This window comes from Nematostella vectensis, chromosome 7 (assembly GCF_932526225.1).
Source record: "Nematostella vectensis chromosome 7, jaNemVect1.1, whole genome shotgun sequence".
Classification (NCBI taxonomy): Eukaryota; Metazoa; Cnidaria; class Anthozoa; order Actiniaria; family Edwardsiidae; genus Nematostella; species Nematostella vectensis.
The window spans coordinates 1,298,556-1,324,986 of NC_064040.1; the positions used below are offsets into that span (position 1 = coordinate 1,298,556).

The window sequence follows — 26,431 nt, forward strand, 5'->3', positions numbered from 1 at the left end:
GTAATAATGATGATTAAATCCCTTCTTAAAGACATGGAGGTATACCCCCTTAAGGCGGGATCAAGCTCTAATGTTTTGTGTGAGCTTGGAACAAAAGAAGATAATCCGACCAAACAGGCCGCCTTGAGGTTCGGTCGGAGAAGAGTCCAGAGCTATGCCGTGTTTTTGTTGTGTACGGTATCTCTTAGCAAATGGGTTTTGTTTCAATTAGTAAAATTGATTGTATATATGACAAATATTAATGCTTTAACGTAAGAAAGCATTTCTTTGTTGGTGATGCTTCTCAATGTTTTCTCCCCATATTTATTTCGTTTTTTGCTAGAAGCTTAACGAATCTCTGGTTTTATTGTTATCGATTTTGAAAGTTCTTAATCTTGTATCCTAAAAGTTTATTTGTCCTGTTGCCCCTGTTTACAGCCGATCTCGAATACACACGCGCCACAGGATTCAAAATCACCCCGGCAATCAGTAATCACAAACCTCGAGACAATTGTCGCCAACTGTTTCTATTCTCTATTATTCTCCGGTTCTAGAACCTGCGTACTGGTGGTAGCCCCAGGGGCTGTCGTCTTGTGAGGGAAGTCACCCATTAAGCATCGCGTTGAGTTTGTTGACTATTTTAGTAGCGTGTCGCTAGTGGCGAAGTGGCGATCTCTCGAGCTTTTGTAAAGGGTTGCTTATCACATCGACGGTAAGTAAACTACACTAGAAGTTGAATATTGCATTTATATTTACCATGATTTTTTTATAAATTACAGATTCTTATAATATAAATTAGAGAGATATTAGAAATAAATGTTAACTCGAAAACTAGCCCCATGGACACGCGGGAGTTCAGTGGCGACACATTGTAGCCTACCTGTAGGCTTTGATAGTTTTTCCGGCACGTAAACCCCGAAAACACGGAGTTCGCATAACTCGGCCGCCAACTCCGTGTTTTCGGGGTTTTCGTGCCGGAAAAACTATCAAAGCCTACAGGTAGGCTACACATTGTTGTTGACGCTATACTCTCCTTAGGTTTTTAGACGTGAGATTTTATGCATAGTTCCAGCAATTAGAAATAACCATGAAACTAACGTGAAACACACATATTTTGTTGCTTAGTTTGGAAATTCAGTACATAACAACTGCCCCCCAAAAATAGGAAAATGAAATCGTAACGCTACGGTCGCTCGACGTCGGGTTACCATAGTGACTTATATTGTGAAATTTCTCACTGTAAAATAAGCGGAAAATCCTACTCGTGGATTGAAATAGCAGCTGAAACAGAAACTAATTGGGCTGCTAAACTTGTCGATATTTTTTATGCGAATTCACTCGCGTGTTGCTCGTCTTGGTTTGAAATCTCTTTGTATTCGGTCAAATGCTCGGGTGACTAAACAGGGAACAATCGCGGAAACGGAAGCTTGCAACTCGTCTAGTTACATTTTTAACCAGGGCATGGAAATAACAAAAGCAAGGCTAGAATAACGTCCTGATCTCTTATATAACTTTTTTTAGTTTATATAACTTTTATTAGTTTATAGTAATAATTGAGTTTATAGTAATATAAAGTTTTTATTATTGCATTGTAGATAAGTGAAGATGGCATTTGCACTTGAATGGATTCTCGTGGTGTTGGCGTTTGGTCTTGTATCTACGGCTCAAGGTAACGAAGCCATGCAAGTGCTAAGAAAGCCACACAAGTGCTACAAAACCATGCAAATGTAAAGGAAGCCATGCAAGTGCTACAACAAGGCTGTCAAAAGCTGCGCATTGATCACAGTATTGCATTCATTGCCATTAAAACCAAAAGACTCACTATTTTACAAATCTTCGATTAAGACAAACAAAAATGTTGAATTGTTTCCTAATCGATTGCTTGCTATTTTTTTTATAAGAAAGATATTAGCTAATGTTGCGCTAAAGGTGTTCCCGTACGTTAAGAGAGAACTAATCACCATATTAACATTAAACTATTTATATCATTTTTCCAGGTGCTGATAACAGCACGTACACGGAGCCAGAGGAAGTGAGCGACTCCATTCCTGTCGCTATTACCATCCTCGTTATCCTGATCCTACTGGTCCTCATCTTTATCATCATCCTGCTGATAGTGTGCATCAGACTTATGAACAGGAGCTCCCAGTAAGAACTAGAGCACACTCCCCACCCCCACCCCCTGATCTCCAATTGGTCCTCATCTTTATCATCATCCTGCTGATAGTGTGCATCAGACTTATGAACAGGAGCTCCAAGTAAGAACTAGAGCACCCTCCCCACCCCCACCCCCTGATCTCCAATTGGTCCTCATCTTTATCATCATCCTGCTGATAGTGTGCATCAGACTTATGAACAGGAGCTCCCAGTAAGAACTAGAGCACACTCCCCACCCCCACCCCCTGATCTCCAATTGGTCCTCATCTTTATCATCATCCTGCTGATAGTGTGCATCAGACTTATGAACAGGAGCTCCCAGTAAGAACTAGAGCACACTCCCCACCCCCACCCCCTGATCTCCAATTGGTCCTCATCTTTATCATCATCCTGCTGATAGTGTGCATCAGACTTATGAACAGGAGCTCCCAGTAAGAACTAGAGCACCCTCCCCACCCCCACCCCCTGATCTCCAATTGGTCCTCATCTTTATCATCATCCTGCTGATAGTGTGCATCAGACTTATGAACAGGAGCTCCCAGTAAGAACTAGAGCACCCTCCCCACCCCCACCCCCTGATCTCTAATTGGTCCTCATCTTTATCATCATCCTGCTGATAGTGTGCACCAGACTTATGAACAGGAGCTCCAAGTAAGAACTAGAGCACCCTCCCCACCCCCACCCCCTGATCTCTAATTGGTCCTCATCTTTATCATCATCCTGCTGATAGTGTGCACCAGACTTATGAACAGGAGCTCCAAGTAAGAACTAGAGCACCCTCCCCACCCCCACCCCCTGATCTCCAATTGGTCCTCATCTTTATCATCATCCTGCTGATAGTGTGCATCAGACTTATGAACAGGAGCTCCAAGTAAGAACTAGAGCACCCCACCCCCACCCCCTGATCTCCAATTGGTCCTCATCTTTATCATCATCCTGCTGATAGTGTGCATCAGACTTATGAACAGGAGCTCCAAGTAAGAACTAGAGCACACTCCCCACCCCCACCCCCTGATCTCCAATTGGTCCTCATCTTTATCATCATCCTGCTGATAGTGTGCATCAGACTTATGAACAGGAGCTCCAAGTAATAACTAGAGCACCCTCCCCACCCCCACCCCCTGATCTCCAATTGGTCCTCATCTTTATCATCATCCTGCTGATAGTGTGCATCAGACTTATGAACAGGAGCTCCAAGTAAGAACTAGAGCACCCCACCCCCACCCCCTGATCTCCAATTGGTCCTCATCTTTATCATCATCCTGCTGATAGTGTGCATCAGACTTATGAACAGGAGCTCCAAGTAAGAACTAGAGCACCCTCCCCACCCCCACCCCCTGATCTCCAATTGGTCCTCATCTTTATCATCATCCTGCTGATAGTGTGCACCACTATCAGTATGCATATAGGACGACTTCTCAAAGTCGTTTAAAAAAATTGAGGTTTAGGGTCGCCTTGGAGCAAGTCTATGTACATTCAGGAGTAAAGATGCAGACAGCGTTAAGCGCATAAGTAAATCCATTCAACAAAATAGACCTATTTCAAATCATGTAACACTCTTTCTGCGAACCACATGTCGTAACACGAGATGAAGAAATGTTAGCGCATTTGCTGGTCGCAAAATTGATCCACTGTTTACAGTATGTTGTGGCAGGGGGGGGGGGGGGCGTGCATAGTAGCGATGCCTCGATAGCCTCTTCTACCTTTCCAGGAAAAAGGACATAGAGGAGACGCCCATGCAGGCTTACCAGGAAACCACCCATCACCACCCCACCGCCCAACATGAGCATCCTCGGCATGAGCCACAAACTCAGGTGGTGTACGTGGCCCCACAACAGCAGCAACCCACTCAAGCCCGGCAGCAGACCCCTCCACCCAGACAGCATACCCCTACAGCCTTGGAGCGCCGCAAGACCCCCCAGGAGCAGTATGGAAGAAGGAGCCCCCCTGTAGTGAACCCAGACCAAAATTGCCAGTGCGAGGCATGTAACGAGATACGAAGGGCGAGGAAAGAGGGCCGAGCACCAAGAGTCTGATTTGTCACCAGTTGAACTTAGCAAGCTAGGGCGGATAGAAGTCACAGAGGCAAGCTCATAGACGGATTTTCCTAGACGTCATAGAGGCAAACTTAGCGGTCTCTTGGATTTTCTAGAGAGGTGGAAAAGCGCCTTTTACTATCACGACCTTGTAAAATTACAACCCACCTTGGCGCGGGGGGTGCAATTATCCCTAGCTCCTGCGAAGGGGTACTGATCGGCAGAACCGATCAAGTCTTTGGAGGTAGCAAGGGGTGTATACCGAAAAGATTCCTTATAAGAAATGACACTTTTAAGGCGGCTCTTGTCTATTTTCCAGGGGAGACCTTAATCATATACATATCCCGAAAAATAGGAAGAACAGCCCCGTCTATTTTTATTCCAACCCTTGCAGAAAAATAGAACTAGAAATTAAGTTGTTTATTTTTTTAGGGGGTAACACATTGACTCTCTGCATTAAAGAGGCTTCAAACAATATGTATCATGATTGTATATAGCTAAGATTTAAAAAAGAAAAGGATGTTTTTAGTTGTTCAAAACTTGTTCAAAGAACAGCCTAGCTGTGCCTGTACCCAAACATACAGTTTAGCGTTTTAGTGTATTGTTACATACAGGCCCTACAATTAGCGTTTTAGTGTATTGTTACATACAGGCCCTACATATAGCGTTTTAGTGTATTGTTACATACAGGCCCTACATATAGCGTTTTAGTGTATTGTTACATACAGGCCCTACATATAGCGTTTTAGTGTATTGTTGCGTAGTTTTATTGTCCGGTTTTGTGTATGTACCAGGGCAAGGCTAATAAAAGGAAATAAGTAAGACTTGATTAAAGATGCGACGACGAAGTCAACAAATCAATCGACTCATCTAGGGTGGAGTCCACACTGATCCTGAATGGATAGGGTGGTATGGTCATGGCATGGATAGGGTGGTATGGTCATGGATAGGGTGGTGCGGTCATGGATAGGGTGGTATGGTCATGGCATGGATAGGGTGGTATGGTCATGGATAGGGCGGTACGGTCATGGATAGGGTGGTATGGTCATGGATAGGGCAGTACGGTCATGGATAGTGTGGTATGGTCATGGATAGGGTGGTATGGTCATGGATAGGATGGTACGGTCATGGATAGTGTGGTATGGTCATGGACAGGGTGGTATGGATGGCCATAGGGTGGTATTAGCAAATGTATGTGAAAACAAATTAATAAAAGATAAAGAAACACAATGCAATTTATCAATAATTTATTTGTCAAAATATCTTTTCCACAAAGGATAGTTTTTGAAATACTGCAAACTATTTACAAGGTAAACATTGGTTAAAAAAGTATCTAGTGTAAGTATAACATTTATCACCATTTCTTCAATCCATGATATATATCCAATACTCACGTATTATACATGTATTTGAGCATTTATTATAATAGTATCGGTGATAATGTACTGTTTACGTATCTAGAAGTATAGTATGGTATCTAGACTACAATACAAATTTTGGTGTTAAAATATGATTATACTAAACTGAAACATTATGAGTGGTAACTGAAAATGAAACTTAAACTGCTTCTTAAAACACATTTTGCCAGTCACAAAACATTTTATAATTGGGGAAAACCATGGGTGGTATAATGATTATTGAACTACCAGAAGTAATAAAAGTTGTCTCTTATTCATGGTATGTAAAACATTATGTACTTATTGTCTGACAAGTGTTCATTTTTGTATTTTCTCCAAGTTTAAAACTTTTTTTACATAAAATTTACAAGACTAACTATTTCTCTAGTTTATTACTTTTTTCGTTTGAATTGTGATGATAGTGACTTCTTAGATAAAGTTTGATTGTGTTCTCGCTTGCCTGTAGATCGAAGACTATAAATCTCACTGGTTCTGATACTTTTATTCATAGGCGTTGTGGTTTTTGTCCGATAGCTTCGTCTTGGCGTGTCAGCACCAAACACAATAGCATCTGTTTCTCTCGTCTCCATTCCTTTTTGCAGTCTAATGGCCTCAAGCATAGCTTCAAGTTTGCCTTTGAGCTGAGGAAAATCCTACACCGCAGAAAAAGAGTTTAAAGAATTTAGAAACATTCAGCAACAACATGAGACAAAATTAATAGATAATTAGCAACACGAGAACAAGCAATCTAACAAAACTATTGGCAATTAGTAACAGCATAGGAACAAGCAATCTAACAAAACTATCAACATTCAGCCATAATGTAGGAACAAGCTATCAAACAAAACTATCGAATTCAGCAACAACATAGGAACAAACAATCTGACAAAACTATCAACAATTAGTATCAGCATAGGAACAAGCAATCTAACAAAACTATCAACAATTAGTATCAGCATAGGAACAAGCAATCTGACAAAACTATCAACAATTAGTATCAGCATAGGAACAAACAATCTGACAAAAACAATAGACAATTAGCAACATGAGAACAAGCAATCTAACAAAACTATCAACAATTAGTATCAGCATAGGAACAAACAATCTGACAAAAACAATAGACAATTAGCAACATGAGAACAAGCAATCTAACAAAACTATCAACAATTAGTATCAGCATAGGAACAAGCAATCTAACAAAACTATCAACAATTAGTATCAGCATAGGAACAAACAATCTGACAAAACTATCAACAATTAGTATCAGCATAGGAACAAGCAATCTGACAAAACTATCAACAATTAGTATCAGCATAGGAACAAGCAATCTGACAAAACTATCAACAATTAGTATCAGCATAGGAACAAGCAATCTGACAAAACTATCAACAATTAGTATCAGCATAGGAACAAGCAATCTGACAAAACTATCAACAATTAGTATCAGCATAGGAACAAGCAATCTGACAAAACTATCAACAATTAGTATCAGCATAGGAACAATCAATCTAACAAAACAATCAATATTCAGCAACAACATAGAAACAAATAATCTAACAAGATAATCAAAATTAGCAAAAACATAAAGCAAAACTCTAACAAGAGTATTGGAAGCATAGATACCTTTGATAGAGAAGACAGATCATGGCCAGCTGTCGTGAGAGCACTTGTGAATTCATCAACATCTGAGAAAAAAATTCAAAATCAATATGCCTGAAAAAAAAAAAAAAATTCACACCAATTGCAATGTTGTCTTATAAGAAATGTTAAAAACATGCCAACATACCTTTTTCACTTACTGACGAACTTGATGGAAGAGGTTCACTTCTTATAGATGGGTGGTATTCCTCCTACATAAATGATGATACTATTTTGCTAGGCTATAATTCATAAATTTGTTTTACTCAGGAATTTAATACTGTACTTTTGCCAAACATATTATTTTATATCCACAAAAACAACTTGGCATGAGATGACCAGTCAACACACCCCATGCAACAGTTACACAGTTTCTTTTAACAGCCTTTTCACTGCAAGCCAAATGAATCAATACCAGGCCAAACAGACACAGAAAAGTATGACAACTATAAAAGACTACATACAAGCTGTAGGATAACTAGGTGGTATAGTATATCTAGCAAAACTACAGACAAGCTGTAGAATGACTAGGTGGTATGACTAAAAAGACAGACTGAATGTGTAACATTCCATGGATGGATTTAGTGTGGATTCTTAGTGGATTTTGCGTGGATTCCGAGTCCACTCAGTTTGTCCGCGCACCTCTGTGGGTTTCACCCACAAAAATCCACAGTGGTTTTGCTCATTAAATCAAATCAAAATCCACCAAATCCATGCTGGGAAATGTTAAAATACAGTCAGTAGGTTGTAAAACTATTAAAACTACAGACAAATCCTAGCATAACTAGGGGACCTGCTTTGAATGGTGAAATCAGTTATTTAAATCAACGTACAGTAGCTGTTCATCCTCTAAACATTTTTTAGAAAAAACAGCAATTAACAGCATTTTTTATGCTAAAAATAGCTACCCTTGTTGCTAGGAAACACAACATCTCTCAACATATGTGAATGATGAATTAAATAATATCAGACTTCCAGGTTACAAAGCCTTTAGACTCTTCAAAATGTTTTTTTTTTCTTTTTACAATGTACAGTACATAATTCATCAATTACTAAGCAGTCCATTTTCAGAAATACAAATTTCTGACACAAGTTTTTGGCATATTACTTACCACAACTTGCACCTTGCTTCTTAACATAGTGTCAATGGCGGCAACAACCTTTGGAGGGTACACCTTACGCTTGGATGTCGTACTTCTGATTAGCTCTTCAACTTCTGTCCACATTTCAATCAACTCCAATCGCTTCTTCTTTTCTGCTTCTTTATGACAAAACCAAACAAAACAAACAGATTGAAAAGCCAGGGCAGACTGAAGAAGGTAAATACTTTATTTACATCAAATTAGTGTCACAATATGCAAAAAAATGGCACAAAATGACCCAAAAAAGAATGTACACATCTCTACATGAATTGCTACTACGGACAAAGTCATCACTATTAAGACCCCGCGAATAGAAAGACTTGAGCCGATATGTCCCCCAGAAGTCTTATTAAAGACGAAAATTTGATAGAATAAGCTTCGAGTTTTTGGGAACCACGAACTTTAACTCAGATATGGAATAAATTATTGTTGTTATAATTATTATCATTATTATTATTATTATCATTACTGAATAACAAAAACAAGAAGTTCATTTCATTTTATGATAACTTACATGGGATAGCTATACCAAATAGGAACTGATAGTTGCATATTAAACTTGCATAATATTTATGAATATATAAGAGGGGAAATGTGAACAACAGTTCTTTATGCTCACACTTCTCAGGATTTACTCCTGTCTGTGTCTTGAGTTTTGAACAACACACACACACATATATATAAGCTTATAACAGATCCTGTATGTAAGCTTATAACAGATCCTGCATGTAAGCTTATAACAGATCCTTCTGTAAGCTTATAACAGATCCTGTATATAAGCTTATAACAGATCCTGTGTGTAAGCTTATAACAGATCCTGTATGTAAGCTTATAACAGATCCTGTATGTAAACTTATAACAGATCCTATGTGTAAGCTTATAAAATATCCTGTATGTAAGCTTATAACAGATCCTTATATAAGCTTATAACAGATCTTGTGTGTAAGCTTATAACAGATCCTGTATGTAAGCTTATAACAGATCCTGTATGTAAGCTTATAACAGATCCTGTATGTAAGCTTATAACAGATCCTGTATGTAAGCTTATAACAGATCCTGTATGTAAGCTTATAACAGATCCTGCATGTAAGCTTGTAACAGATCCTTCTGTAAGCTTATAACAGATCCTGTATATAAGCTTATAACAGATCCTGTGTGTAAGCTTATAACAGATCCTGTATGTAAGCTTATAACAGATCCTATGTGTAAGCTTATAAAGATCCTGTATTTAAGCTTATAACAGATCCTGTATGTAAGCTTATAACAGATCCTATATGTAAACTTATAAATTATCCTGTATGTAAGCTTATAACAGATCATGTATGTAAGCTTAAAACAGATCCTGTATGTAAGCTTATAACAGATCCTATGTGTAAGCTTATAAAGATCCTGTATTTAAGCTTATAACAGATCCTGTATTTAAGCTTATAACAGATCCTATATGTAAACTTATAAATTATCCTGTATGTAAGCTTATAACAGATCCTGTATGTAAGCTTATAACAGATCCTGTATGTAAGCTTATGACAGATCCTGAAAATAAGCTTATAGCATATCCTGCATGTAAGCTTATAACAGATCATATGTAAGCTTATAACAGATCCTGTATGTAAGCTTATAACAGATCCTATGTGTAAGCTTATAACAGATCCTGTATGTAAGCTTATGACAGATCCTGAAAATAAGCTTATAGCATATCCTGTATGTAAGCTTATAACAGATCATATGTAAGCTTATAACAGATCCTGTATGTAAGCTTATAACAGATCCTATGTGTAAGCTTATAAAATATCCTGTATGTAAGTTTATAACAGATCCTTATATAAGCTTATAACAGATCTTGTGTGTAAGCTTATAACAGATCCTGTATGTAAGCTTATAACAGATCCTGTAGGTAAGCTTATAACAGATCCTGTATGTAAGCTTATAACAGATCCTGTATGTAAGTTTATAACAGATCCTACATGTAAGCCTTATAACAGATCCTATGTGTAAGCTAATAACAGATCCTTATGAAAGCGTATAACAACGCCGCATAACAACAAACGCAAAACCCGGCATTACTTTTCTTCGCCTCTTTCTCTTCTGAGTCAACCGTTGAGGGATTTTCCACGGCAACATTACGCTTGACACTGTCTTCCACCGTATCTTTATACAGCTAAAGCATGAAAAAGAACCACATTTGGATGGAGAACGGGATCAACTGAAATCTACACTTCAGCAATCGAACACAATCATCAACACAAACTTAACGAGCTCCAAGAAAAGAACAAAAAGTCGATAAGAAACTCACCTCCAAGAGCTTCCCTTCAAACTTCTTCTTAGTATCATTATCCCAAGACTTGCTTTGTGCAATCTTATGCATCTCTCGGCGCAATTTCTCGAGAATTCTGTTCGGGAGCTGTCGACTTGCGACAGAAATTCTCGTTTCATCCGCCATTTTGAAGTTTTCCCGCTTTTTGTTCTGCGCATGCGCGTCACCCTGTCTCCCCGTCCCGCATGGGTTTCTGGGACACTTCCAATATGGCGACGGTGAGTGCGAGAAAACATCCCTGAAAATAGTTATTTTTACGGGGTTTTAACGGTTTGTTTTATTTAAAGGCATTTTTATCCATCATAGCTGATTACCAGGATGATGACTCCGACACGGAAGATAAACAGTTAGTATTACCAGCTTTGTTTATACGATTTCTGACAAAATTTGAATATTGCTCACGACGCCAAACCAGTTGGAAATTTTCTCAGCATTGCGTGTTGTTTCGTTTACTTACTTATTTGCATCTTAGTATTATCAGCATTCCCCAGCTGTATCAGATATGTATATATTTTTTATTTTCCTGTGATTATCACAATTTCTCGGTTCTCCGCATAAAACTATTTTTTATTTATTTTAGGGTCGTGACTTGACTGAAAAAATCACCAGAAATCCCCGCATGACTACCTTTTTGTTTTCCGTAAACATATTTCCAACAAGTCACGGGACCACTTTTCTTAAATTAATGATTTATAACAAATTTTTGTGTTGTTTTACCAATTTCTTAGACATTCTTTGCGCGTTTTTCTTACAACACACGAGTCACCCATTTTGGAGAGGACCCCAATACCTGCAATTTTAACCTGAAATGGTAGTCCTAATCAGATACAAGTTTTGACAAATACATGGTTTGAACAATGATTATAGTTATGCACTACTCATTTGAAACTCCCACCCCCATGGTTCTGGGTAAGTGTGGGGTTAACATGGGGGTAAAGCACTTTTGAACAAGAATCTGTCCCGAGGGGGTGGGGGATTGACGGATTTTGACTCTAAGACTTGTCCCCACCCTGGGGGTTTGTGGACAAGTGAATAGCGTCAGACATGCACTTTGCAAAACTCATGTCAGTTTCTGGCTTGAGACTTCTCTTTTGTAGCAAGCAATTCCATGTATCAGCATGTGGCAAGTTGCATGGCGAAATGTGTGAAAATGAATATAAATGATAACTAAGGCCAGATGAAGATAATTTAATTTTCCCATTTTTTTGTTAATTGCTATCTTCATAGTTATTGGTACGAATGTACTCACTGAAAAGTACTGGCTTTGGAAGATAAAAAAAGCTTATTTCAGACAACTTGTTGTCGGGTAGTTACCTATAGTTTGCATCCAGAGGGGTAGGGGCATTTGACTGCAGTTTTGTCCCGTGGGGGGTGGGGAGTTTTCTCTGTTTTGTACAGCGTCAAAGTCTAATCCCCCACCCTGCCCCAGGACCATGGGGGTGGGGGTGGGGGTTTCAATTGACAGTCTGAAAAATAGATATTTAACTATTTATTGAAAACTCTATCTTTATTCGATTACACAAGTATACATGGTAAAAGAAGAGAAAGTTGAACATCATTGAGCAATTGCCGCTCACATATATCCAGACTGTAAAATATAATGCCAAGAAGCCACCAGATATATTAAGAATATTTGATTAAGCCCTTTTTAAGCGTACATTGTATAAAATTATAAGCAGCAAAGCATATAAAAAGGGCCAAGTCTGTTGCAAAGCATACCTGTGAATCTTTGTAAGAGTGTGCTAACAATTTAACTAAGGCTTGACAACTTGAATTTGAACAACTACGAGATAAGAGACTTGAGAAGTTGAGATGCAAACAACTGAGATTTCCACTAAATGTTTGAGAATTAAACTAATGTCATGTTCTATTTCATTTTTTGTTTGTAATGGTGACTCAGATGTTTAATGATGGTGACTCAAATGTTTCAAAGTAAGGAGATTTGCATAATATTTTTAGCAGTGGATATGCAAATTATTGACATTTCTAACAAAGGTGAACTTTTTTTTATTGTTTTCGTTTCAGTTGATATGATATGACATCCTTTTTTTAAATATATCCCATGACAATGAACACCTTGTGATGTTTACATTAAAGGTGCTATTCTTATTATTAACTCTTATCACAATTTGAATAATGCTGATATTATAGAAATTGAACCAAAATGTTGGGGTAACGATTATCAAGATATTCTTAGCTGCTTGACTTGCCATCTAATTTCAAGCTTTCCAATTTGATCAATGTAATAAAAATCTTGCTGATTTACTTCAAGTTATGTCTATTAAAATTTAGCCTAAACAAACAAACAAACACCTTAGACGCAACAGCTTATTTGCTTTGAAGGGAAATGTACAAGTCATATAACAGGTTGCAAAGGGCTTGTTTCTTTGTGAGCTCCTTTTTGTTAAGAATAGAGTTGCCTTGTATGATCCCCTATGGCCTCCTCAGGGAGTAGAGAACTTCAAATAGTGGGTTGTATCATACATTCTTTGATAACTTTCCTCAGGGATCCAGACCAGCAGATACAAGGCAGTCACCTTCGTGGGAAATTCACAGTTTCTGAGGATGGTCTTTGCCCCCGCTGCAGAACATCTGATGTGGTTTTTGTTATCCTGGATGAGTAAGTCTAACATCACTATACGTTTGTTGTTGAAACTAGTTTCTGATTGACTTCAATTTAAATGGGTTGTTGCTTAGTAAATATCAAAGTTGAAATCAAAGAGTAAACCAGCTGTAAATAGAGTTTCTGACTGTTTTTTTGTTAATTGCCATCCTTCTAGAACTACAGTACAAAAAAAAAATACAATAGTTCATCTTTTTTACCATTCTGTATGATCTCTAACTCTTTATCTTTTTGTGATTCTCTATGCTGAGCAACCACATTCCATAGTTTATCCAGTCATTTTATCTTTAACTTTAGCATAACAAATGTCTCTTTGTCATTCTTTAGACTGTTTGCCCTGGGTGACATGCCAGAGATACTTCACACTCTCATAGCGAAAGGGAAAGCTGTCCTGTGGTCCAGTCAAGATAAGCATGGCTGCAAGGTTAGACCACGGAAAAACAGTCAATTGAGTTCTTTGTCTACCTCTCTCTTCAATCTCCTCAAATGCTTGTGTTCCCATCATCAGCAACAACAACAACAAGGCATTATTTGCACACAGTACAAATGCTGTGGACTATTATTTCTATCAATAATTATATTTCAGGTAGTTCTGAGTACTGGCTGCTGCTATTATTATTATTATCATTATCATTATCATTATCATTATCATTATCATTATCATTATCATTATCATTATCATTATCATTATCATTATCATTATCATTATCATTATCATTATCATTATCATTATCATTATCATTATCATTATCATTATCATTATCATTATCATTATCATTATCATTATCATTATCATTATCATTATCATTATCATTATCATTATCATTATCATTATCATTATCATTATCATTATCATTATCATTATCATTATTATTATTATTATTATCATGTATATCACCCAGGATCTTCAGTTCCAACTAATGCCCCTTCCAAACAAAAGCTAGTTTGGGGGTGACTTGGGTGAACTTGGGATTTCTATGGCCACTTTTCTTGTGCTAGTTTGGGGGTGACTTGGGTGAACTTGGGATTTCTATGGCCACTTTTCTTGTGCTAGTTTGGGGGTGACTTGGGTTAACTTGGTATTTCTATGGCCACTTTTCTTGTGCTAGTTTGGGGGTGACTTGGGTTAGCTTGGTATTTCTATGGCCACTTTTCTTGTGCTAGTTTGGGGGTGACTTGGGTTAACTTGGTATTTCTATGGCCACTTTTCTTGTGCTAGTTTGGGGGTGACTTGGGTTAACTTGGTATTTCTATGGCCACTTTTCTTGTGCTAGTTTGGGGGTGACTTGGGTTAACTTGGTATTTCTATGGCCACTTTTCTTGTGCTAGTTTGGGGGTGACTTGGGTTAACTTGGTATTTCTATGGCCACTTTTCTTGTGCTAGTTTGGGGGTGACTTGGGTTAACTTGGTATTTCTATGGCCACTTTTCTTGTGCTAGTTTGGGGGTGACTTGGGTTAACTTGGTATTTCTATGGCCACTTTTCTTGTGCTAGTTTGGGGGTGACTTGGGTTAACTGGTATTTCTATGGCCACTTTTTTTGTGCTAGTTTGGGGGTGACTTGGGTTAACTTGGTATTTCTATGGCCACTTTTCTTGTGCTAGTTTGGGGGTGACTTGGGTTAACTTGGTATTTCTATGGCCACTTTTCTTGTGCTAGTTTGGGGGTGACTTGGGTTAACTTGGTATTTCTATGGCCACTTCTTCATAAGTTGAGGTGCCTGCTGGTGACTAGATGAAAAATCGTTTTCAATAAAAAAAAAACACATCCTCCCAATACTGTGGTATAGAAACAAATTGTTAGAGCAATTTTATTGATAATTATGTCAAGGAGTGAGAATATAATGAAACCTGCTAACTAGAATGTACAAAAGAAAAAGAAAAACAGTTTGAGTTAGCAGGGAGTTTGAGTAATATGAGTAGAAATGATTGAATTTGTCCCTAGGTAACTTGAAGTCAGTCCAGTTAGCATGGTGTTGAAGTTATCACGGTTCCACTGTAGTTTAAGATGAAATAGCCTTGACTTATATTCTCTTGTGTTGCTTGGCCCAACGAGACACAAGTTGTCTCAAGTAGTTAGGATTATTGAGCTTATTTGGATTTTGTTGATCGTAACATGCTTACAGTAACATGCATTTGCTTAAATAGCCTTCATTTTTTGCCCATTCGCTAGACTGCTGTGACATATTCATGTTCCACATACACCAAATTGCTTGATTTCTATTTTGGCTAGGAGAAGCAATAGTTTCTGTGTTTTTTTTTTTTTGCATACATCTAGCAGTAGTACTATGAGACTCCAGCAGCAATGCTATTTATAAATATTAATGATGCGTGTCATACTAGTCAACTTAGTCCTTTATGCTAGCCTGGCATGAGGATGATTTACAAACATTCACAAGTAAGTATATTATTATTATTCTTTTTTGATGGGGATATTCCCGGATGCACTTTGCCTTGCCTCTGCTTCTTTTTTTTCTTAAAATTTCTTGATTAGTGCCATATATGAGATATGGGAGATAAAAGAAACCTACTGTACCTTCCTTTACAAAGAAGTTGAACAAAGCCTGACCCTTCCCCCAAAAGCTAAAGATTACCATATACATGTTTTGATGAGTTATGACATTCTATTTCTAAAAATATCACAAATACAATAAGCAACTTGTCTTTTTTACACCCCATGTTGAGAGGCTATAGTTTGTTAGTTTGTCTGTCTGTTAGCCTATATCATGCAATTTTTTTAATTGAGTTATTTGCTGCTCTAGGGTATTTTCTGTATTAAGATTCAAATAATATTATTTCTTGTATCAATGGTCACTAAGAAATTGAGATTTTACTCTTACAGTTGTTCTCTTACTATTTTTGCGACATAATATATAAGTTATATAAGCAAGTTCTATTTTAACTTTATTTAAACTTTTTTACCTAGATAATTGATGTAATCGTGTAATTGTTTCAGGCTCCACCCACTTTTCTATGTCGTGGCTTTTGCCCCCCTGACCCTCTGGGTGCTGGCTTTAATGTCGATTGGCACAAAGTTTCTTTGGAAAGCATTTTTCTCTCAGAAGACCCCAACAGTCACATGGTAAGAACAAACTGGCAAGGGCACTTTACAAGTTGAAATAAGAATTTAGAAATGTTATCTTTTCTTAATTTGTGTATATGTTTTACAAATCTGGTGTATCTGAGACAACACTGGATGGGTCCTTTTTCGATATGTCTGAATTTGTTTCTTTGTATTTTTTTCTATGGCAATATAAAGGAGGCAGTCACTAGTTATACCCCAGGTAAATGAACTACTAACTTTCTCAGACTCTCTATTTTCATTCAGCATTTTTTGTTTTTATTTTTGTGCTTATGTTGTTGAATCAAAGTCATAAACAGGCAATTTACAAACTGAATTGATCTGATTCTGACTAATTATTTTCTTTTTTCCCTCTGATTTGAGAACAGAGGGAGCCCATGGTATCTCCCAAGAGTCTTGGACTGTTGTTGATGAGGAAAGTTGTGAGGATAATGCAGTAAGCCCTTTGGAGCCTGAAGGTATATTATACATAGTACATACTGTAATATAGTACATAGTAAAAACTTTCATTATCTGCAATATTGTTGAGGAATTTTGTGATTTTTAGTTAATGGCACTCCTATAAGGATTATTTATTATTATTTTTACTATAACTGTTATCCTTACTATTAGTGCCGTTATTATTAGTAGTAGTATTAATATTGCTAGTATTATTATTAGTAGTATTATTGTTGCTGCTGCTCTTGTTGTTGATGTTGTTGTTATTATTTTTATTCATGATTCATTATGAAACTTTGTGGTTCCTGTCCAGAGTCAACTGCTGAGTCAGATCAGGGTGAAAAAGAGGCCAGCGATAATGATGCTGATGAAAATCCAGATGATGATGATGATGATGATGACGTTGATGAGGAAGAACTCATCAGACAAATGCTCGCAAAGGAACAAGAAAAAATCCAAAATGAAGCTTTACAGACTGTGCATTATTATTATTCTAAATCGTCAACTAGTGACACAGCAACTGCAACAACGTCAAGTAATATTGCATCATCTTCCAGTCATCACCCTGTCGTGAGTACAACAACAACATCAGATGATGCACCATCATCATCTGATCAGTATCCCGTCTCGAGTGATGGTAGCTGCCCCCACTGTTATTCCTTTAATGTCAAGTACATCATCGTGGTGTCACCGGGCATGAGAGATACTGACCTACCGCCCACGCTGCAGCTGTTGTTGAGGAGGCAGCAGGCCTTTAAAATGGCAAAAGGTGAGTTTCTCAAATTTGACTCACTATTAAAAGTAGACAATAACTATTCAATGTTATAACATTTTTTTTGCACAACTAAAGTGATTGAGTCGATTGAATAATGTGACAGTTTAAGCCAATGATTTATTTGAAAGAATATAATCTCAAACTAATTTTTTTGTTTACTAAAAAATACTTTTTATGCTTAAGGCTCAATGGTGCCTTTCAAATTATTTATTTGCAAAATATAAACAATGACAAGATAAAATTTTTATTGCTTTCATTCTAGTTACTTTTGAGGATAAGTATGGAAGAAGTTGTAAGCAAATCTGTTTCAAATCTTTTTTCAAAGTATTTTAGAATTTTTGTCACTTTCTACAGTAGTAAACAATGCAACTCTAACTGCTTTTCTTTATCCACAGGTAATTCTGCTGTCTTTTTCATTACCATGTTATCAAAATGCCAAAAACTCACGCTATGATTGTGTCAAATATATTAGGGGCAGGGAATACTTAAAGCTGCAATCACATTCTAGTTCTGCTCAATTATGTAACAACCTCCAAAGCTTTTTAACAGAAAACCCGAAAAATATTTCAATATTGTGTCTATTGAAAGTTTCTTTGAGGGTGTGACTGATACTTTAGAGTGGATGGCCTGTTAAAGCGTGGATTCGGATAGATTCTACCAGAAGTAAGCTGGTGCAATTATTGCTTTAAAACAGCAATGGTTGAATAAAGATTGCAACAAGTTACTCACAGTGAAAAGAAGAAAAACTGCGAGTTTCTGAAAGATACTGGGATAGTCACCAGGGGCAGATCTAGGGGTGGGTCCCCATATTTTCTAGGAGTGGGCGGGCCTGGCCACTTATTTCCAAATATTTGGCTTAAAAATAACAAGAAATATTAGGAAATCTACTGGATAACCCAGCCCCCTTACTTGAAATCCTTGTTTTTATAACTCCTGATTCCACTGTTCAGTGCCTGAAAGAGAGATGACCAAAGGGTTCAGTAGAATTATCAACTTTTTAATAACAGCGTACTTGAAACATACAATATTGGAAAAAGCAAGTCAGTAGCTTGACATAAGATTGCGCTCACAGTAGTGCTATGATGTCAAACACCCATGCATTGCCATAATATCAATAAAGTCTTTTCTCTTCTTGTGCTGTACAGTATATTGTTGAACTAGTAGTTGAAGAGGTGTAACTGTGCTTTTTCCTGTGTCTAACCAAAGCCACGTTTAGATGTGACTTACAATATATTGTATTTATATTATATTTAAATGTTTCTTCTTCTTTGAACATGTTTATTCTTCTTCCTTTATTTTGGCCAGCAAAATAAAAACTTGAAAAAAATACTCTCAACATTCTTCTCAGGGGCGGATCCAGGATTTCTAAATGGGGGTGGATAATGGCCGGATAGAAGGCATGTTACTGATCTAGTGGTTCTTCATAGGTCACATAGATCTCAGATCTTTCACTCAAAAAGGGGGGTGGATATCCACCCAACCCACCCCCCTGTATCCGCCCCTGCTTTTATTCAGGCATTTATGTCATACTTGAATGTGTTTGAAATTGTATTGTGTCTATTAGTGAATACCATCAATGGATCAAATGATGACATCATGTTTGTTTGCATTAGGTTCAAGTGAACCCCCATCCTTTCAATGCCAAAGCTGCCAGTTTGGCTTCAACCTAGACTGGTCAAAGACAAACTTGGAGCTCATCTACGACATTGACCCAAGCAGTGCTCAGGCTGCAGAGATGGCAACAGTGTCCTCACCTACAACAACCACCACACCATTGTACGATACAACAGCCACACCATTGTACGATACAACAGCCACACCATCGTACGTTACAACAGCACCTGTGTACTCATCAGAAACCACCACAGCAGCATCAGCTTACCCGTCATCATACACAGCAGCATCTGCGTACCCGTCATCCTACACAGCGGCATCTGTGTACCTGTCAGAGACCACTACAGCAGCATCTGCATATCCGCCATCATATACAGCAGCATCAGTGAGCACAAGCACAGAGCCCTATTATTATTATGACCCCCATCAAGCACCAGAATCAGGTGATTAGCAAGTGTGCCGCTGTCACATTGAAGGGAAATGTGCAATTGCACTAAGAAATCATGTGACTTTTTGGGTGACAAACTCTCGAGCGATCCAGCTTTAGGCGACAAAAACAACAACAACAAAAAGCAACTTTTAAGCACTCACAAATCATCAGAAGTTTTCTGGAGAAAGCCACATTTTTCTTAGACATAAATTGGAAATTTTGTTCTTATATTCACTGAAGTATTTCTTTGTCATACTGGTGGGCTAGTAAAGCTCATGTCCATCAGATAGCATGCTTTTTGCATCCTTTACAACTTACTTCACATAACTGTTAAGGTGGAAGTATAAAAACATAGAAGATAATTTTTGAACCAAATAATAATGTCTATAGGCCTGATTCCTGACACAAGATAATCTTGTGTGAATCTTTGTTTCATAGACATGTCTTACCAAACAGCACCAGGATATCCACCACCACAGTACATGCCACACCCTAGGATGCGACCTCCCACAAGAATACCACCTCCTGGAATGGGTCCTCCCCCACGGATTCCACCACCCCCCATCAGGGCACCCGTAGATGTGTACCCACCACGAGCGCCTCAAGGAGCTTCCCAAACACCACCTTATCCTGGCTCCCATTATTCAAGGGTTCCTCCACCAGATGGACCATACACAAGAGCTTTACCTCCTGGAGAACCTTATGCTAGAATGCCCCCTCCAGGAGCAACTCACCCAAGAGTACCCTCTCCAGGAGCATCTCACCCAAGAGTTCCCCCTCCAGGAGCACCTCACCCAAGAGTTCCCCCTCCAGGAGCATCTCACCAAAGAGTTCGCCCTCCAGGAGCACCTCACCCAAGAGTGCCCCCTCCAGGAGCACCGCACCCAAGATTTCCCCCTCCAGGTGCACCTCACCCAAGAGTGCCCCCTCCAGGAGCACCACACCCAAGAGTCCCACCTCCAGGTGCACCTCACCCAAGAGTGCCTCCTCCAGGAGCACCTCACCCAAGAGTGCCCCCTCCAGGAGCACCTCACCCAAGAGTGCCCCCTCCAGGAGCACCTCACCAAAGAGTGCCCCCTCCAGGAGCACCTCACCCAAGAGTACCCCCTCCAGGAGCACCGCACCCAAGAGTGCCCCCTCCAGGGGCACCTCACCCAAGAGTTCCCCCTCCAGGAGCACCTCATCCAAGAGTGCCCCCTCCAGGGGCACCTCACCCAAGAGTTCCCCCTCCAGGAGCATCTCACCCAAGAGTTCCCCCTCCAGGAGCACCTCATCCAAGAGTGCCCCCTCCAGGAGCACCTCACCCAAGAGTTCCCCCTCCAGGAACACCTCATCCAAGAGTGCCCCCTCCAGGGGCACCTCACCCAAAAGTGCCCCCTCCAGGAGCACCTTATCAAAGACTGCCCTATTCTGGAGCATATCATCCAAGATTGCCCCCTCCTGGACCACCCTATCAAAGAGTGCCCCCTCCAGGAGCACCTATTCAGAGGGTTCCCCTTCCTGAAACACATCATCAAAGAGTGCCCTATTCTAGAGCAACTCACCATGGGGAACCCAGCCCAAGAATTCCTACAGTGACCCCAAGAGTTCCTTTCTCGCCTTTAGCAGAAAGTCCACAGAAGTCTCCTTTGGAGCCAGTCACAGCTACTCAGACGACACCACCTGTGGCACCTAGAGTGCCACCCCCTTCCCCCAGGATGCAACCCCCTGCCTCAGGTACCTCCCGAGGATGAACCCCCTGCTTCAGGTTTTCCCAGGATGCACCCCCCTGCTTCAGGTTTCCCCAGGATGCACCCCCCTGCTTCAGGTTTCCCCAGGATGCACTCCCCTGCTTCAGGTTTCCCCAGGATGCACCCCCCTGCTTCAGGGTTTCCCAGGATGCAACCCCCCTGCTTCAGGTTTCCCCAGGATGCACCCCCCTGCTTCAGGTTTCCCCAGGATGCACCCCCCTGCTTCAGGTTTCCCCAGGATGCACCCCCTGCTTCAGGTTTCCCCAGGATGCACCCCCCTGCTTCAGGTTTCCTCAGGATGCACCCCCCTGCTTCAGGTTTCCCCAGGATGCACCCCCCTGCTTCAGGTTTCCCCAGGATGCACCCCCCTGCTTCAGGTTTCCCCAGGATGCACCCCCCTGCTTCAGGTCCCCCTCTACGTTGCACTCCCCTGCTTCAGGTACCATCTAGGATGCACTCTCTTTAGGTTCATATGCTGTAGCAAATAATCAAATTGCTTTTAAAAGTTAGGTACTTCACATTCAGAGTTACTTTAGAGCCATGATACCAGACAAAGCTTCCTGTTCAGTGTATAGATTTTATTTTTTTAGATACAAAATATTAACTTTATGTGTTATCCACCATTTATTCTGCTCTGATTAAATTCATATTAATGACAAAATCTAGTTTCTCAAAAGCCACCTGAATGTTTAAGTTTTCTGTCTTGATATGGTATGTGTTATTGATATGGTATGTGTTATTGATATGGTATGTGTTATTGATATGGTATGTGTTATTGATATGGTATGTGTTATTTTGCCTAGGAAGTGCAGCCCCTCCCAATGCTGACGGCGGAAACTCACCAGCCCCCTACTATCCGCCACACCCAGGGTACAGCCTCAGAGCACCGCGGCAGACGCCTCCTGGCTATGGGCCTAACTGGTATCCACCGCCTGGCCCTACTAGGCATCCTCCCCCGGCCAGAGGTACATCAGGGTATGCTACAGGCTACCAACACACCTATGGTACAGAGCCAAGCTGGGATACAACCTCATCGTCATCCTATTATGGGTAAGCTGTCTTCTAAGTTGCCATTTTGATTGTTCCTTGTACGACAACAAATACAAACTGTCATGTTGGAGGTACTTTTGCGTTCTCTAAGATATTTCATACTCGCAAACAAAGTAAAGGATCCCTTAAAGATTTGTTGCATCACCACAATAATACAGTTGCTAAATAAAGTCAATTAGCCCTCCCAAAGTGCTATACCAACAGACACTGCAACATAACCTGCTTTACCCGCAGTCATTATGGACACACATGCTTATACATTACACCAATACAGTAGTTTTAACTACTGTATTAAATATTAGTTAATAGTATTAATATTAGTTAATAGTAGTTAAATATAGCCAATTAACCCTCCCAAAGTGAAGCAATACATACACTTCTCAAGATGTTAAGCCAGAATTTCCTGTACCTAGTAGCTGTTTGTTATATTTTTAAGTGTTTTTGATTATCTACCTCTTTTGCTTCTACAGTGAAAAGTGATGTCTGATAATTGTGTTCTATTATCACAGATATGATAGTAGCTATCCTCAGCCATACTTTTCACAAACTGATCCACGTATTCCTCCGCCACCATTCGCGCAAAGAGGCTACCACCACCCTCCCCATCGCCTGCCGCCTGGTCCTGCCCACTTCCCCCCACCTGTAGCACCCCAAGGCAACCAATACCACCCTCCATCCTCCAGTGCTTCTCACTGGTCTGCTGGTACAGCGGAAGACACCACAGCAAGCTTCAGCAGCAGTATTACTACCCATACCACCTCCACAACCAAGACAATACCTACCGAGGGAACAGATGCATGGGTAGAGGAGAACACACACAGCGAGGGAAGCAACGAAGCAGCAATGCCTGTCCAGGATGACAATGAGAGAGCCAAAAAGGATGCGGACCGGTTCGAGGATATTCTGAATCGTATTGATCAGGCACGAGGTGATGACAGTGGAGACAACACCATGAAGGCGTATCTGCAGAAGCTGCAATGGGCGGGGCAAGAAGAGGAAGGAGCCCATGAGCCGGAACCAAACTCACTGAGCGAAGAGCATGGAGATCTCCTGAGCTATGATGAGTTCCCCCCAGGGGTGGATCCACCCGCCCCTCCCCCCAGTGCTACCTCTGCAGCTGATGCTGGTCTCACCGCTGGCACTGATTCTGATGCTGCTGCTGAGGCAGAAGGTAGGATGTCATTGTGCACGTCACGTGTAAAGGGTGCGTGGAATGTGGCATGGAGTATGATTCCCGAATGTCATTGTGGACGTCACGTGTGCATGGAATGCGGAAAGGCGTAAGCTTGCACAGTTCGTGGGTTTCTTTTTCATCTGCTGCACCCTTAGTTCGACAACTGGAAAACTGTCCCCGTTGGTAGCAGTAGAGACATGTTTGAGGAGATGATAGCCGCCGAGTCGATCTGTGGAGCGCAGTAGCTGAGAAAGAAACCCACGCACTTGTTCAAATGTATCTTCTCTTATTTTGTGTGTATGGCGCTCAAAGCTCTAAATAAGGACAAAATCAATTAAAGGTCTTTTTTTCTGTTTTGCTTCAGACACGTCCTCACACCCAAGTGATAAGATGCCTCATTACACGGCGGACGATTATGACGACAAAACATCCAACAAACAAGACATACAAAACAGGCAAACTGGTCAATCTAACAGATGTGCCGCAACCACTGGAGATGATAAAGAAGAGGAGGAATCTGACGAGGAATTTGTCACGCCAGTCCAGAGCCTTTCCGACCTGACTGCCGTGGAAGCAGATACCGAAGATGCTCCCTCCCCTGTAAGAGGAAGGGGACGTGGACGAGGAGGGCGTAAATCTGCCCGAGGCGCCTCGAGGAAGCGAGGTTCACGTGCTCGAGCAGAAGAGTCTGCCGCCGATACAGGAGAAGGACTAAGTAGCCCTGCTATACGTGGCCGTGGTCGAGGAAAGGGCAGGGGTGAGGTCGGCTCTAAACAGAGAGGGGGTCTTGGTAGAAGTGGTGACAAATCACCCGTGAGGATGGAGCAGGAGTCCCCTCCAAGAAGTGCGGCGTCCCCGCCGGCTAGAGGAAGAAGAGGGCGAAAACGTGTGGGGGAAGACATATCAGGAAATGAGCAGTCGCTGGAAAAAGAAATAGAAAAAGAGGAACCTTCGCAAAGCTCGGCTAATTCAAAAAGCCCATCACCAGAACACCAGGCAGCAGACCGTGAAGGGGAGCACGGTAATGAAAAGGCATCGGTGAACACAGCTCCCACTAGCCCCACTAGGAATGCTAAGAGGGGGAGGGGGCGAAGGGGTAGACCCCCTGGAGGAAGGCGTACTGCACAAAGGACCAATATAGATGCCCAGGATGAGCCTGGTGCATTGGATAAGGAAGAAGACATTGATGGTGACAACCTCGGGGCAGAAGAAGTACTGCCAATCCCTCCAAGCCCAACCCTAGAGCCTGCCAGTAATAGGAAACCCCGAGGCCGAAAACTTAAGTCACTGACGCAAAGCTCGGAGCAGGCAAACGTTACAGAGTCTGAACAGGGTGTATCAGACAGCGAGCCGAGTCACGCCAAAGAATCGGCGAGTGGGCGTGGCAGCGTTCAAGCCAAGAAGAGACGTACAAGCTCTGGTGTTCCACCAAGAGCAGGGGAGCACCTTAAGGCGATGATCGAGGGGGGACCTGATGCCATGGGAGACGAGACTACAGGAAGCTCTGCGCTGGTAGAGGGAGGGATTACCAACCCAGAAACACCCGATGACAGGGTGGATGGAAAAGATAATATTGCCTCGAAGCAGAATAGCCACAGGACTACTACCCGAGGCCGAGCAGGCTGGGGTAGACCAGTGGCGCAGGCGCAGTCAACTGAGGAGGATATTGCCGGGTCAGACCCGGAGACACCTTTGCGTAGAGCGCGAGCAACTCGCAACCAGAAACAACGAGACGCCTCCCAAGACTCCATTTTGGACCACGCTGAAGAAATCCACGAGCGACCAGAAACCACAAAACTAAGGCAAAAACGGATGCACACGAGCGCAGAGCCCGCAGACGCAAAGAGGTCCACAAGGCGTACTAGCAGACAGGGGCCGGTAGAGAGCAGTTTAGGCGAGAGCTCAGAGCTCGAAGGTACTGATACAATAGAGGCAGATGGCGAGGATAGCGACGATAGTGACGTTATTTTAGAGAAGCCTTCTCCCGTCAAGGTTACAAAGAGAGCGTCGCGAAGAACTCCACGCGCCAAGAGGGGAAGGCGATAGATTGTTTGGATCAATCTACCAGTCTCGGGTACACACGCTTTGATGAAGTCTTCTCTTTATTGATTCACAAAAATGAGCTAAGTTTACCTAACAGCTGGTTGTGCTTAAAATGACCAGGGGCGTAATCGTATGATACCGGAGAATGCGGCTGTTTATACTATGTGTTTCACAAGTTGTTGTTTTGTCCTTTGCAATTCCCCATAAAAACCCGTGGTGATGATATTCTGCCCACTAGCACTGAAATCCTGTAAATAAAAGATTTTAATACTTTGTGAATTCTTTTTTCTTTTAGTATAACGCTTAGAGGCGTAACATGTTGATATGGCGCAAAGGAATCTACAGTAGTTTTCTAATCCGATAATTCAATTGTTACCAAATAAGTTGTTACCAACTTATTCAATAATAGTTAACTACTGCAATAATGAAGAGAGTGCCCCTGCTATTGTTGACATAATATTAGATGGCCTTATATCACATATAAAAGGCTCAATAACCCTTTTACTTCTGGGTATTTTGTAGCAAAATTGTAAGAAAAACAGACTGAAACCATACCCCCCCCCCCCCCCCCCTATTTCAAGTCCAACACTCGTAACGCACAGGCGCATTGTCTTTTATTAGGTACAGGGCATCAAATTAGCGAAGAAAAAAGACGTTTTGAGAAGCGTTGCTTTGATATCACGTGAAAAGCATAGAAGAAATAGAAATATAGATCTTACCATGACACTGCCTTTTTAAAAGGCTGTAAAAAATCAAAATAGGTGGTGAGGGGTCTTTGTTGTTTTGTTTTATTTTACGGGAACTTTGTTTT

The 26,431-nt window shown here is 40.8% G+C and overlaps 3 protein-coding genes across 3 annotated transcripts; 2 read left to right on the forward strand and 1 right to left on the reverse strand.

The window, feature by feature from the left end:
- Positions 1-539: 539 nt before the first annotated feature.
- Positions 540-5,402, forward strand: LOC116618045 (uncharacterized transmembrane protein DDB_G0281039). The gene is made up of 4 exons (XM_032381320.2): positions 540-691; positions 1,575-1,648; positions 1,977-2,127; positions 3,848-5,402. Exons 2-4 carry the CDS (start codon positions 1,585-1,587, stop codon positions 4,170-4,172), a joined length of 540 nt encoding a protein of 179 aa, XP_032237211.1. The 5' UTR covers positions 540-691; positions 1,575-1,584; the 3' UTR covers positions 4,173-5,402.
- On the reverse strand, positions 5,403-10,830 carry LOC116618044 (kinetochore-associated protein NSL1 homolog). Its single transcript, XM_032381319.2, has 6 exons — positions 10,643-10,830; positions 10,414-10,507; positions 8,320-8,468; positions 7,356-7,419; positions 7,193-7,254; positions 5,403-6,222 (listed from the first exon to the last, which is right to left on the reverse strand). Exons 1-6 carry the CDS (start codon positions 10,787-10,789, stop codon positions 5,962-5,964), a joined length of 777 nt encoding a protein of 258 aa, XP_032237210.2. The 5' UTR covers positions 10,790-10,830; the 3' UTR covers positions 5,403-5,961.
- A 13-nt stretch (positions 10,831-10,843) lies between these two features.
- Positions 10,844-25,893, forward strand: LOC5511910. Its single transcript, XM_001632239.3, has 13 exons — positions 10,844-10,881; positions 10,951-11,009; positions 13,170-13,283; positions 13,614-13,710; positions 16,241-16,366; positions 16,544-16,568; positions 16,735-16,824; positions 17,118-17,573; positions 19,193-19,636; positions 20,062-21,339; positions 22,157-22,403; positions 22,913-23,574; positions 23,942-25,893. The coding sequence occupies exons 1-13, from the start codon at positions 10,849-10,851 to the stop codon at positions 25,621-25,623; spliced, it is 5,313 nt and encodes a 1,770-aa protein (XP_001632289.3). The 5' UTR covers positions 10,844-10,848; the 3' UTR covers positions 25,624-25,893.
- Positions 25,894-26,431: the final 538 nt, after the last annotated feature.